A 12,292-nucleotide genomic window follows, 5' to 3' on the forward strand; every position below is an offset into this window, starting at 1 on the left:
CAAACCCTCCCCGTTTCTTCGCTATGACTCTTCCACTTTCCCATGACAGAAGCAGAGGCGGGAATCAAATGACCAGCGTGTCTACTTTCACCTGGTCTCAGAGCTGGAGCTGTGAAAGAAAGCTTTGTCCCCCGAACCCTTCATCGCCTCTGGAGGTATGTCCTGTGCTGTCCGTACAGGAAAGGACTTTGGTCTGACTGGAATTTTTTTGGGGGCCCATGGGAAAGTATGAGCAAGTTAGGGCCCTAACTCTGCATCTGACATCTCCACCCACAGAGCATGCTGCATCATCAGGATGGAAACCTCATGGCAGTGATTCAAGGGGAAACCATAAAGGGCTTATCATCCAATTAAGAAATAGTTTAGAAATTGAAAATGTCAACAAAAAAAATCTAAAACATGTCATTACTCTTTAGTTGACCTCTTGTTAACAGACTTTTGAGACAACTTTTAGCTCAAGTTTGGAGGAGTAGAGCTAAAATCATGTGTTGATTCATCATCCAAAGGCAGTATATAAATAAATGACACATTTGTCTTCCCATTGTGTTAGTTGTTTGGTAATTTTAATGTAAAAAAGAATGCCAAAAGTTGTCTTGCTACCATCTTAAATGTCAGGATTTGCTATTTTTTTTAAAAGATTTTGTTCAGAAAGATCTTTGGTTTTATCAGAACTTTACAACAATTCATAAAAAAAGTTAATGTAGATTAAAACAGAACTTGCTTTGTTCCAAACCTAAGACACTTTTGTCCAACTGGCTTGTGAAGCTAGTAAATCAATTAGCAGCCAAAGAGTTTGTTAGAAACAAAATATAGATTGATATCATTGTTGTTTTATAATATTTGTTTGTTTTTGCTAATAAACAACTTTATATAAGTCTCAAGTCAACATTAAAGCTCCTGTGAGGAACATTTGGTTACTCATTTTGGAGCCCCCTGTGACCAAAGCGGTTTAACAGTCCACAGTCTTTGCTCTGGAGAATGTAAAGAAAGGCTGTTTTAGAGGCGTGCTGGAATTCATTTTGACGCCTACCCAGCATCAGCGGTAACAGACATTAAAAACAACTGTATAGAAATAGTCATAAAAATAGTCAGAAATAGTCAAGCTTTATGCTGATGGACTTTATTGGTCGTGCAGGTCATACAGATGCATCAATAGTCATTTCAGTCCGTTTCATCACCAGGTGAAAACTCCTCTCAGGAGCTTTAAACGGCAATCTTGAGTTGTAACTTGTTTCTGCTGCTCCCAAGTGGCCGAAAAAAAGCAGTTGTCTAAAATATTATTTGTAGTTGTACCAAGACTGAGCTTAAACTTAGTGAATTTACCTGACAGAACACTGTAGGAATAAACATTTTCAAGTGTTGTTTTGACTGGAAATGTATTAAAGTTATTATCACCACATACATGAAGACATCGGATGACTTGATTTTTAATTTTTAAGTAATTTTGAGAAATATATAATGTGTTGGATGCCTCTTTTTGTGTTCTTTTTCTTCTTGTCTGAACCACTTCTCAACCAGAGAGAACAGTGCTGCTGCTGCTGCCGTCAAAAGGTCATCACAACCTAAAAGAACAAAATCTGCTCTATGATATCAGATCTTTATCCCTTTAGTCCTTATGTGTCAGCACTCACAGGCTGCACTGAGATGACTTATCAGAGACTGTTTCCAGAACAAACGTGTCGGGGGCACCGTCTCCTCTACAAGCCTGTGACCCACACACACACACGCACACGCACACGCACACACACACGCACGCGCACACGCACACGCACACGCACACGCACACGCGCACACACACACACACACACACACACTCACTGAGGGGAGTGACCTAAAACGAAATAGAGGAAAGTCCGTTTGACATGCTGTCCGGGGGGGGGGGGGGGGGGGGGATAGGAGCTTGGTCAGATAGTGAGCAGGTGGGATGAGGCACACCAGGCTTTATTTAGACAAACCTACAGGCAGTGTGGCTTTCACTGCCCTATTTCTTTTTACTAGATTCTCCAGCAATTTAACTGGAATGTTGTTTTTTTTTGTTGGTATTGTAGGCTGTGAACTATTGTTATATTGATATGCTGCATTACATGTTAAACAACAACAACATGGTACATAATGCAAAAAACATGCAAATCAATCATGTTTTGAGTTTTTTTTCCTTTAAATTATTCCCACTATTTTATAATAAAAAATATTATTTTACATTATGAAAAAAAGGAAAGATGTGTAGGTAACATATAGCTTTTTTTTACATAGACTTAATTGGTCGTTATAGGAAATAAAGTGACACAGAATGATGCACTGTATGAACAGTATGGAGCAGTTTCTCTTCAGAACCATTGGGGGAGCTATTGTTTTATGAAAGAGCATCCCTTCATAACCATTATGACATGCTGCACATAGTTCATATGCAGTATTAACACATAATAAGATTGGCAGTTATAATTTTAGGGATGGTGCAAGTATTTTAAGACAGATATAGCTCCACTCTTATGAAGAATTATCCTCATTTGAATCCTTGGTTTTTGTTGAAATCAGTCTCGATCATATCAAGAGCAGTGTGTGCTTTGTGGGAAGGAAGAATGGGGACCTGCTTGAGTTCCAGTGAGGAAAGGAGCGCTAGGAAGTCTGTTGTCTTTGCTTTATCAATGTGGTGGTTCATGTCTCCCATGATAATCAGTATTGTCCCACCATCAGGGATATCTGAGATTGACATGTCCAGTTACACAACAAAATCCTCCAGATTACACCCTGGTGGGTGGCAAATGATGGCAATGTATATTTGAATAGGAGCAGTAACCATGATTGTGTGATATTCAAGTGAGGAGTTGTTTCTCAGTTGGAAGCGGTTATTAAAGTTCCAGGTTTTGGAAATGAGGATACCTGTTCCACTTTCACGTCCACCCCTGGGGTGTGTTTGAAAGCATTGTGTCAGCAGAAAGAGCAGCTGTTGTCACAGCGTTTTCAGGACGGATCCATGTTTCAGTGAGGGCCTGGAGTTTTGCAAGTGCTTGGATGAATTCAATTTTATTCACAGAAGATTGACACTTCCAAAGGCCAAATGTAAATGAAGGGTGGGTAGAAGAGGCAGTCTTAAGCAGAGATAGGTTGTAAGGATTGCGTCCTGTATGACAGGCGCGTCTTTTTCTGTTCTCATGAATGACAGAGATTTGTAGCGCATGATGCATTAGGCAGTAAACAAGATGCAATATGGGCAAAGGCAGTAGATCTCCTGGTTCAGTGGACTCGCTGGTCTTTACCCAGTTTTGGTCTTATCACAATGAGGTGTGACGCTTCAACGTGCCTCATGATCTTAAATACCCCAGAGAACCACAGCTGACACTGCTTTTGTTTAATTTTACACGGCTGAACCCGCCCCTGCTCGATATTCAGTTTTCAATCAACAGAGGGTTAGACACGCGTCCTGTTGATGCTCAGAGAATGAAACTTAAATGCTCAGCCCAATCAAAGCCTGCGACTTTACATACTGCCAGGGATCTTAATACTTTAAACTGCAGATTTTGTGAACTGATCCTTTAAATCTCACTAACAAAAAAAAAAATCTTCATCTAATAAATGTAGCTCAGTGGGGTTCATTTTTATTTTAGTGCTATTTGTATTCTGTTTGTTTCTCTGTTCTTTACATTTGATGTTATCGCACTTTATTCTTAATTAAAAATTACCTCGGTACCTATCAAAGTATCTGAGCTTCAATTAATATCAAGGTTACACGCACAACTGTAATAAGCATGAAAATGAGTCTGGAATATATTGTTGAATGTATGTCCAATTTAATTGCTCAATAAAAGATATTTGAATTAATAAATGAAGCTGTTCAATAAAGTGGAATACAGATGCCCTCTGAGGTCAATTGAGAGGAAATGTGAACTATCATGAAATGGAAATACTCAATGAAGCTAAAGTATCTCAGTTATTAAATATTTCTAATTTATTTTTTAAAGTCCGTCATTACTATTTAAAAAAAAAAAAAATCTACAACATGAACTAATGGAGGGAATGGCCTATGTAAATCATCTGTACCAATCAATACAAAAATGTGTTAAAAGCCATTTTGAGTAATAACCAGTATAGCCTATTAGCCTATCCCCTTACCTGACACATGGCAGCTTGACCCTTTACTTACAGGTACTATCAGGGGGTCATATCTGAAGCCCCTCATGGGAAAAAGCTTGTGTTTTGTCAGGGCTTTGTTAGTTAACTTTTTTCACATAACATGTTTGACTTCCTAAACCCCCCCCTCCCTCCTCCCCCCACACTCCACTGCTTATCTCTGTATTGGTTTTCCCCGATTACGAAGGAATAACAACATGGTGAAGTTACACAAGGACGTGTGTTTTGTAGTTTGTGATAACAGCAGTGTAAAACTTACTATGACAACTTAGTATGAACACATCAATCAGATGTAATACCTGATAAAAACAAAAGGCCTTCAAACGTTCAGGTTGTTTCCAAAGATTATTTTTGCACACTGTGATGAATACTGGAATAAGCAATATCATCGACATTAAGACAAAATATGAATATAGAAATAAGTCATCATGTCACAATTAGAATTAAAACAACCATGAAAACATTCCCAGTTAAACTATTTCATGTCAAGGACAGTCACTTGATAACATACATACTCACGTGTTGAATTATTTATACATTAACAAAAATGTAAACTAAATGTTGACTGTATTAGCCCTCCCACGTTGACCAACTCTGCCCCAATAATCATACAACAAACATTATTCTGGATTTTCCAGCCTCAGGTTAATTATTTGCATTTCCCAAAATCGAATTGCATTCCAACTCAAAGTTTTATAACTCAAGGTTTGATTAATCTGACTATTACAACATGATGTGGCATTGAACTGTGTGAACAAATAATAAAGCTGGATGGACCCAAGCTGTCGTGTTCTGAGTGGTAAGAACACTGAAATATCAGCTTGTATGTCTTAATAGTTGAATTAGTGTATACTTAACAGCTGATATGATTGATGTATGATGTTAGAGACAGGGACATGATGTTTTTAAACTGGGACACAATGTTTAATATGGGCAACGTTGCTGCTGAACCGTTTAAATGTCTGCCAAGTGATCCATTAGTTTCAGTTTCCTTTTATAACTGCAGACAGGATAAGAGTCAATGCAACAGATGGTTTACTGTCAGAATGTAAAAAGAACAAGAGAGTATCCATGTTAGCATCCAGTATCTTAAAGCTCTTAGATTAGTCTGTTTCAAACCTTTCTGTGCCTCAATGCTATTTTTGATTCTCCTAGTTTTGAAAAAAGGTAAAACTTTGTGAGAAAGAACCATCTGTTTAACCTAAAAGCTGGTCTCTCATTGGATGAGAAGAGCGAGAAAAGGTGGATAAATACTTGGGGTGAGGCAGCAGGTTAGTGTGGTTTTTCTCTCTCATTCAGGGAAATAATGAAGTTGTTCATTCTGGTGGCTCTGTTCGGGCTGGGCCTCGCCCAGCACAACCCCCAGACCAAGCACGGCAGGACAACCATCGTCCACCTGTTTGAGTGGCGCTGGGCTGACATCGCTGCAGAGTGTGAGCGCTTCTTGGGTCCCAATGGCTTTGGTGGTGTCCAGGTACGTCTGCAAACAGGTGGATCGTTTCTTGGTTTGGAAAAGGAAGATCATTTATTGTTTTTCTTTTTCAGAATATGTGGTTTATAGTCAAGCTGCTTGTAAAATAAGCATTAGACTCATTCAATTAGATTTTTCTTTAAGGAGAAGTTCACCATATATTAAAAGGTAACAGTGGATTTCATCTTCCTTTATCAAGAACAGTTGTAAGCTGTTTAAGATATTTATTTAAACTTCAGTTTCATCAGTTTTTATGAATAAATATTTTTCATTTTAAACACAAATATTTTAGCGTGAATAAATAAGTAAAGTAGTGTCAGTAGGGAGGTGATAATATATAAATAAGGACTACAAATGTTGGCATAATTAAAATATGTTGCATTTTCTGTTGCTTCTCCTTAACTTCATTTTAAAAAGGTAGTCCAGAAATGTTTGTATTGCAGTTCTCTAATTTTGGAGTTCATGGAGGGCAGTTTTTGTTTTAAAAATGGCCCTTTCAGATCAGAAACAGTTCATTCCAACTCTATGTAAAAAATAAAGCTCTTAAATACTACAAAACCTGACATCATCATTAGAGATTTTGTCATATTTAAGAAAGTTTCAGAGTGACATTTTACTGTTCACAATACTTAACTATAATTTCCAATGTTACAATTTAATTTAGGAGATGCTTTTGTCCAAAGTGAGCTACAACCTTCTTCACAGGCTACATAGTACTCCTTATGATAATAAAAGAATAGTACACTTAATATAACCATATCCACCATCAACTCTCTATCTGCAAACAATTCTTCTTGAAAGTGATCATTACTGTAATGTCTTCCCTCTGTGTTTTTTTTCTTTCTTTCAGATCTCCCCTCCCAATGAGCACATTGTGCTCGACAGTCCCTGGAGGCCCTGGTGGCAGAGATACCAGCCAATCGGCTACAACCTGTGCTCCAGATCTGGCAGTGAGGACGAGCTCAGAGACATGATCACCAGATGCAACAATGTCGGGGTAAACTACATTTCAACAGTCGTGTTGATAAATTCATTCTAAGAAAGACAGCAGCTCGTAAATCTACAGCTTTGAAAAAGACTATAAATTGTTGGCAGACACATGGCTTAAGGCTTCATGTATTATTTCAGATCACTTTCTAATAACATGCAGCTGACATTTTGAAATAACAGATATTTTTTAACAAAGAACTAGGTTATTAGGTAAGGCCCTTGTCTTGAGGAAATATAAACCATAATTTGATTTGGACATTCAGCAGCTGCCTCAATTCCTTGACAAACAACATCACACTAAGCAGAGATTGACCAGTGCAGCTTTGACATAGCCAGGTGACCAGAGAATGAACCTAATGTGCTAAAAAAAAGTTGTGAAAGTGCGCAGGGATAGAAGGGAGGTGTTGATTAGCTGTGTTTGCACCTAAGTTTTTTTTCCCCTACCCCCGCAGGTCAACATCTATGTGGATGCTGTCGTCAACCACATGTGTGGTGCCGGAGGTGGAGAGGGAACCCACTCCTCATGTGGAAGCTGGTTCAGCGCCAACAGAAAAGAATTCCCCACAGTCCCTTTCACCCACTGGGACTTCAATGACAACAAATGCAGGACTGGCAGCGGCAATATTGAGAACTACGGTGATGCTAATCAGGTGAAGAATAGATCACTCATCAAACAGTAATTTTTACAACCAATCAACATTTTTTCATGACACTTTTAACTCCATGTAAGAGGCTGTTCAGTAAGATGCTTCCAAATTGACCCGTTATTTTACTCAGAGGAGTTTTAAACAAGAATAATGATAAATGTATATGCTATATTGTCTGCTCCAGGTCCGTGATTGTCGTTTGGTCGGCCTGTTGGACCTCGCACTGGAGAAAGATTTTGTCAGGGGCAAGGTTGCTGACTTCATGAACAAGCTGATTGACATGGGTGTGGCTGGATTCAGAGTGGATGCCTGCAAGCACATGTGGCCCGGCGACCTGTCTGCTGTTTACGGCCGTCTGCACAACCTCAACTCCAAATGGTTCCCCAATGGCGCCAGACCCTTCATCTTCCAGGAGGTAAGATATATCTCTGTCTTAGATATCTGAAAATATATCATTGGAAGAGTCAAATATCTAAAAAAAATAAAATAATAATAATATTAAAAAAAAGATATATCAGCCTTAAACCCTCTACTCTTACTCCATGCATATTCTGTCGGGTTAAAAACACATGTTGTAAATACATAAGTCATCATGTTTAATTGGTTTAAAATCACCTCTGTATTTTACAATCTATCTTGCTGACATAAAATAGCTGGATTCACAGCTAAAATCCTCATGCAGGTTACTGATTGGTTTAAGACACGCCCACTTGACAAATATTTATGACTGATAGCGCCTTACAGCATTCAACAGAGCTGTGGGAAAATGAGCGCAGGAATCCAGATGACAAACACAAACACACCCAGACACATGCATATGTTAATACCCAACAAGACATTATTATTTTACAAGCACCGGTATGAACAGAGGTAATACTGACATCATGATATACTAAATGGATGAAGCCCAGACTTTTTGATTTGAAAAAAACAAAGGTTGTAAGCTACAAAAAGAGCCAGTGAGCCTCAAAGACATTACTGTTTAACAGCAGAAATATGGTTCTTGTTATCGCCAATAAAGTGTTAAATGACTTTTGTCACTCCACAAATCACAGACATTGCGCAATAATCTGAACCATAAACTTCTTTGGATTGCATGATTGATGTGAGCGGTGGTGTGAATTTGATTTGCCTCCAGGTTATTGATCTGGGAGGTGAGCCCATCACATCTAGAGAGTATACCCATCTTGGAAGGGTGACCGAGTTCAAATATGGCGCCAAACTGGGAGCTGTCTTCAGAAAATGGAATGGCGAGAAGCTGTCTTACACCAAGTATGCTTATTTTTTTGTTACAGTGCCTTTACAATAGATATCAAATTGATTTATTGGAATTTGATTAAACCATGACAGTCAATGGGTAGGGCTAATATGTTTTTGCTTAGTAACAGCTGATTCTAGAGACAAGTTTATGACTTAATTCTTCCTAAGTTATGTTGACTCCAGCTGGGATGTCTGGCCAAAATACTTGAGCTCATATTTTGTCCAAACTTGATTATTTTTTAAGTTTACCTTTCAATATTAAATCATATTCTTGTGTGCAGGAGCTGGGGAGAGGGATGGGGTTTCATGCCCGACGGCAATGCTTTTGTCTTCGTTGACAACCATGACAACCAGAGAGGACACGGTGCTGGTGGTGCCGCCATTGTTACCTTCTGGGATTCCAGGCTTCACAAGATGGCCGTTGCCTACATGCTGGCCCATCCATACGGTATCACCAGGGTGATGTCTAGCTTCCGCTGGAACCGCCACATTGTCAACGGAAAGGTACATACTGCTTTCAGTTGAAATAATTATCATAAGCAATATGGAGCAAGGATTTTGTTGTGTAAAACAGATTTCACCACCTTCAAATTGTAGGATCAGAATGACTGGATGGGCCCTCCCAGCCATGGTGATGGATCCACCAAGCCTGTTCCCATCAACCCCGACCAGACTTGTGGAGATGGATGGGTGTGTGAGCACAGATGGCGTCAGATCAAGTGAGTCCCTCAGAAAACAAGAAACGATGAACTGCTCACCAACTGAAGGACTTCTGCTTGGTCATATGGATAACTACGTTCATGTCTGTCTTATTTAGGAACATGGTTATCTTCCGTAATGTTGTCAATGGACAGCCTCACTCAAACTGGTGGGACAACCAGAGCAACCAGGTAGCTTTTGGACGTGGCAACCGTGGATTCATTGTCTTCAACAATGATGACTGGTAAGGATTACAATTACTCTAACTTGAACTGACAAATAAGTACTTATTTCAGTCACTTAAATCAACTAACTCCCTGGAAGAAGAAACTTAAAGAACCAGTTGCAGATTTGTGTCAATATTGAGTAGGCTTTGAGATATAATATACAATCAACTATAACAACAGGTAATTGGATTTGCATGTAGTGTAAAGCACTGTGAAACTGTGAAAAGTCTCTTACTGTGGGAGTTTAAAAAATAAACATCTACCTTGTCTTCCCCATCAGGGATCTGGATGTTACCCTGAACACTGGCATGCCTGGCGGAACCTACTGTGACGTCATTTCTGGCCAGAAGGACGGAGGCAGATGCACTGGTAAGCAGATCAATGTTGGTGGCGACGGCCGTGCCCACTTCAGGATCAGCAACAAAGATGAGGACCCCTTCGTCGCTATCCACGCTGACTCCAAGCTGTAATCATATCCTGTAAAACTTTAAATAAAATATATTTGAATCAACTTGTACAAAGAACTTGTTTCTTTTCATGCCGTGAGTTTTTGGATTATTTCAATTACTCACTAGAACATGCAGATCAGTAGAAAAACAAAAGCAAAGCACACTTGGCCATACATCTTACAAAAAGTTATAGTTGCAACCTTAACTCATACCACACAGATGTCCCTTTTAAAGGTTTGGTATGGGGTAATAATGGGTTATACTTTTCCACAGAGTCTACAAACTTAACATTGTTTCCCTGAGCTGGAAATACAAAAGAATGTAGCATCTGCAACTGATGCATTCACATGGAAAAAGCATAAAAAGCAACCACAAAAAGCTCTTATAAAATCATTAAATTCTGTTGTTATAAACTGTTCCCTAAATTCTTAGCAGCTGCTGTGTGAGAGAAGATCTATGCAGTGATTTCAATCTAACATACCGTATTTTCCGCACTATAAGGCGCACTTAAAAGCCTTTAATTTTCTCAAAAAATGACAGTGCGCCTTATAATCCGAAGCGCCTTATATATGGATCAATTGGTTAATTGGTTGATCCATACTGGTTGTACACGGCGCTCAGCGACACTGACTCGGATAATGACGAGAGGGAGCCGGGCATGTTGGATGCCGTATTCGCCCAACTGTTCAATTCGGACACTGAAGAAGAATTCGAGGGATTCGTGGACGGGGAATGAACTGAAAAAGTGAGCTTTACGTGTTATACGTAACTGAACAATGTTGAGTTATGCACTAACGTTTGAATTAGCGGTATCAGACTGTGTTTCTTTTACGTGTTTACAATTGAACAAGGCTGGGAGATATTGTGAATATGCACATTAACGTTTGAACAACGTTGAGTTATTGTGAATGCACTACGTATAAAACATAGTTTTATACGTATTTATATTTATATATTCACAATATCTCCCAGCCTTGTTCAGTTGTAAACACGTTCTATTCTATGCGCCTTATAATCCGGTGCGCCCTACATATGAAAACAGTTCTAAAATAGGCCATTCATTGAAGGTGCGCCTTATAATCCGGTGCGCCTTATAGTGCGGAAAATACGGTACATGAACCATGCAAATGCAGAAAATCTGCCCATCTGTCAGCTAATGTGGTTTAATCAAGGATAAAGAGCTTTTTTTATGTTCATCATCTGTTCATAAAGTAGTGTTTCTTTAATTTCAGTTTTTTTTTTAAAGACCTTGCAATGACCGCTTTACTGCTGCCATGAGAGGTTACTTAATATGTAAAAGGCTAATAGGCTGTCAGAAACTTTGAACACTGGAGACCAGGGAAAAATGAGTTACTGCATAGACTCTAAAAACCTAAAAGCCAAAACAATAACCTACTTCTAAACTGATAAACTTAGGGACGGAAAGTCAATTGAAATAGAAATTAGTGCTTTATTTAACAAACTTGACTGATTTTTCTTCCCTGTCCTCATCAGGAATGTTACATCTGTGATTTTTATGCTACAACGCAGTTTGGATCTAAAACATTTATCAACTACAAACTACTATTGGAGTTTTCAGGTACTGCTCTAATTTCAAACAAGCAAAATATAAGGCCCTTAGAGACAACAACAAAAAAAGCTAATCTCAGCAATAGTGTATTATTGGCTTGAACAACAACAGAAGCTAGCAGAGAAAATCAGCCCTTTCTAATATAAACAATGCTAAGGCTAATATGTCTTGAGTGCATGGGTTTAAGAACTGGTTTATCTTTTTAAAAATACATATTTAGATACACTCCTCTTCCCCCTTTGTAAACACTATTATTGATGGTTAGCTAGTTAGCTGGACATGCTAATGTTTGCAGCTTACACTAGAACATACAGACATTGAAAACCTTTATCTACACAATTGTTTTTCTGTAATGGCAATTATGGCTCTACATGTGTCAAGTATCATTCTTCTAGAACCACAAGCACAGCACTTCCACATGCAAATATTTAGCCTTCCTGTGCCTAGTGTAGAGGCTAGCTCAAACCGGTTCATGGAGTGGCAAGGCACGGGGTCAATTGCTGTATGAATAGGAAAGACTGGTTGATTTATTGTAGTGAGGTCAATAAATATCGTTTTAAAAAAGATGTCCAACAGCTTTACAGACAGTAAGTGTACTGAAGAAGACCCATGATGTCTGTGAACGTCCTTCCTGCATTGTGTATTCTTCTCCTCCACTGGGACGACTCTGTGCCATCACACTGCAGCCACTTCAGTTTCACCTGAGTGCAGCCCTGGCATCTGTCATTAGGGCAGCGCTGGGACCCAAAGGTCCAATGAGCCAGATCTCCATCCTTTCTTCCCTCCTCCCTCTGTTTCCCCCTTTTTTTTCCTTCCTGTCCCATCACCCTTGCTTCCTCCATGCATGTGTC

At 39.1% G+C, this 12,292-nt stretch overlaps 1 protein-coding gene across 1 annotated transcript; it reads left to right on the forward strand.

The window, feature by feature from the left end:
* Positions 1–5,399: 5,399 nt before the first annotated feature.
* Positions 5,400–9,933, forward strand: amy2a (amylase alpha 2A). The gene is made up of 9 exons (XM_020629740.3): positions 5,400–5,602; positions 6,450–6,596; positions 7,042–7,239; positions 7,421–7,651; positions 8,375–8,508; positions 8,778–9,000; positions 9,094–9,215; positions 9,314–9,439; positions 9,703–9,933. The coding sequence occupies exons 1-9, from the start codon at positions 5,435–5,437 to the stop codon at positions 9,890–9,892; spliced, it is 1,539 nt and encodes a 512-aa protein (XP_020485396.1). The 5' UTR covers positions 5,400–5,434; the 3' UTR covers positions 9,893–9,933.
* The last annotated feature ends 2,359 nt before the right edge of the window (positions 9,934–12,292 follow it).

Source organism: Labrus bergylta, chromosome 4 (assembly GCF_963930695.1).
Source record: "Labrus bergylta chromosome 4, fLabBer1.1, whole genome shotgun sequence".
In the NCBI taxonomy this organism is placed as follows: domain Eukaryota; kingdom Metazoa; phylum Chordata; class Actinopteri; order Labriformes; family Labridae; genus Labrus; species Labrus bergylta.

Excerpts from the sequence above, each read along its gene's own strand:
- amy2a (XM_020629740.3), top strand. The coding sequence starts at position 5,435 with ATGAAGTTGTTCATTCTGGTGGCTCTGTTCGGGCTGGGCCTCGCCCAG. Across the intron at positions 5,603-6,449 it reads ATGGCTTTGGTGGTGTCCAG|ATCTCCCCTCCCAATGAGCA; the intron begins GTACGTCTGCAA and ends TCTTTCTTTCAG. Across the intron at positions 9,216-9,313 it reads CACAGATGGCGTCAGATCAA|GAACATGGTTATCTTCCGTA; the intron begins GTGAGTCCCTCA and ends TGTCTTATTTAG.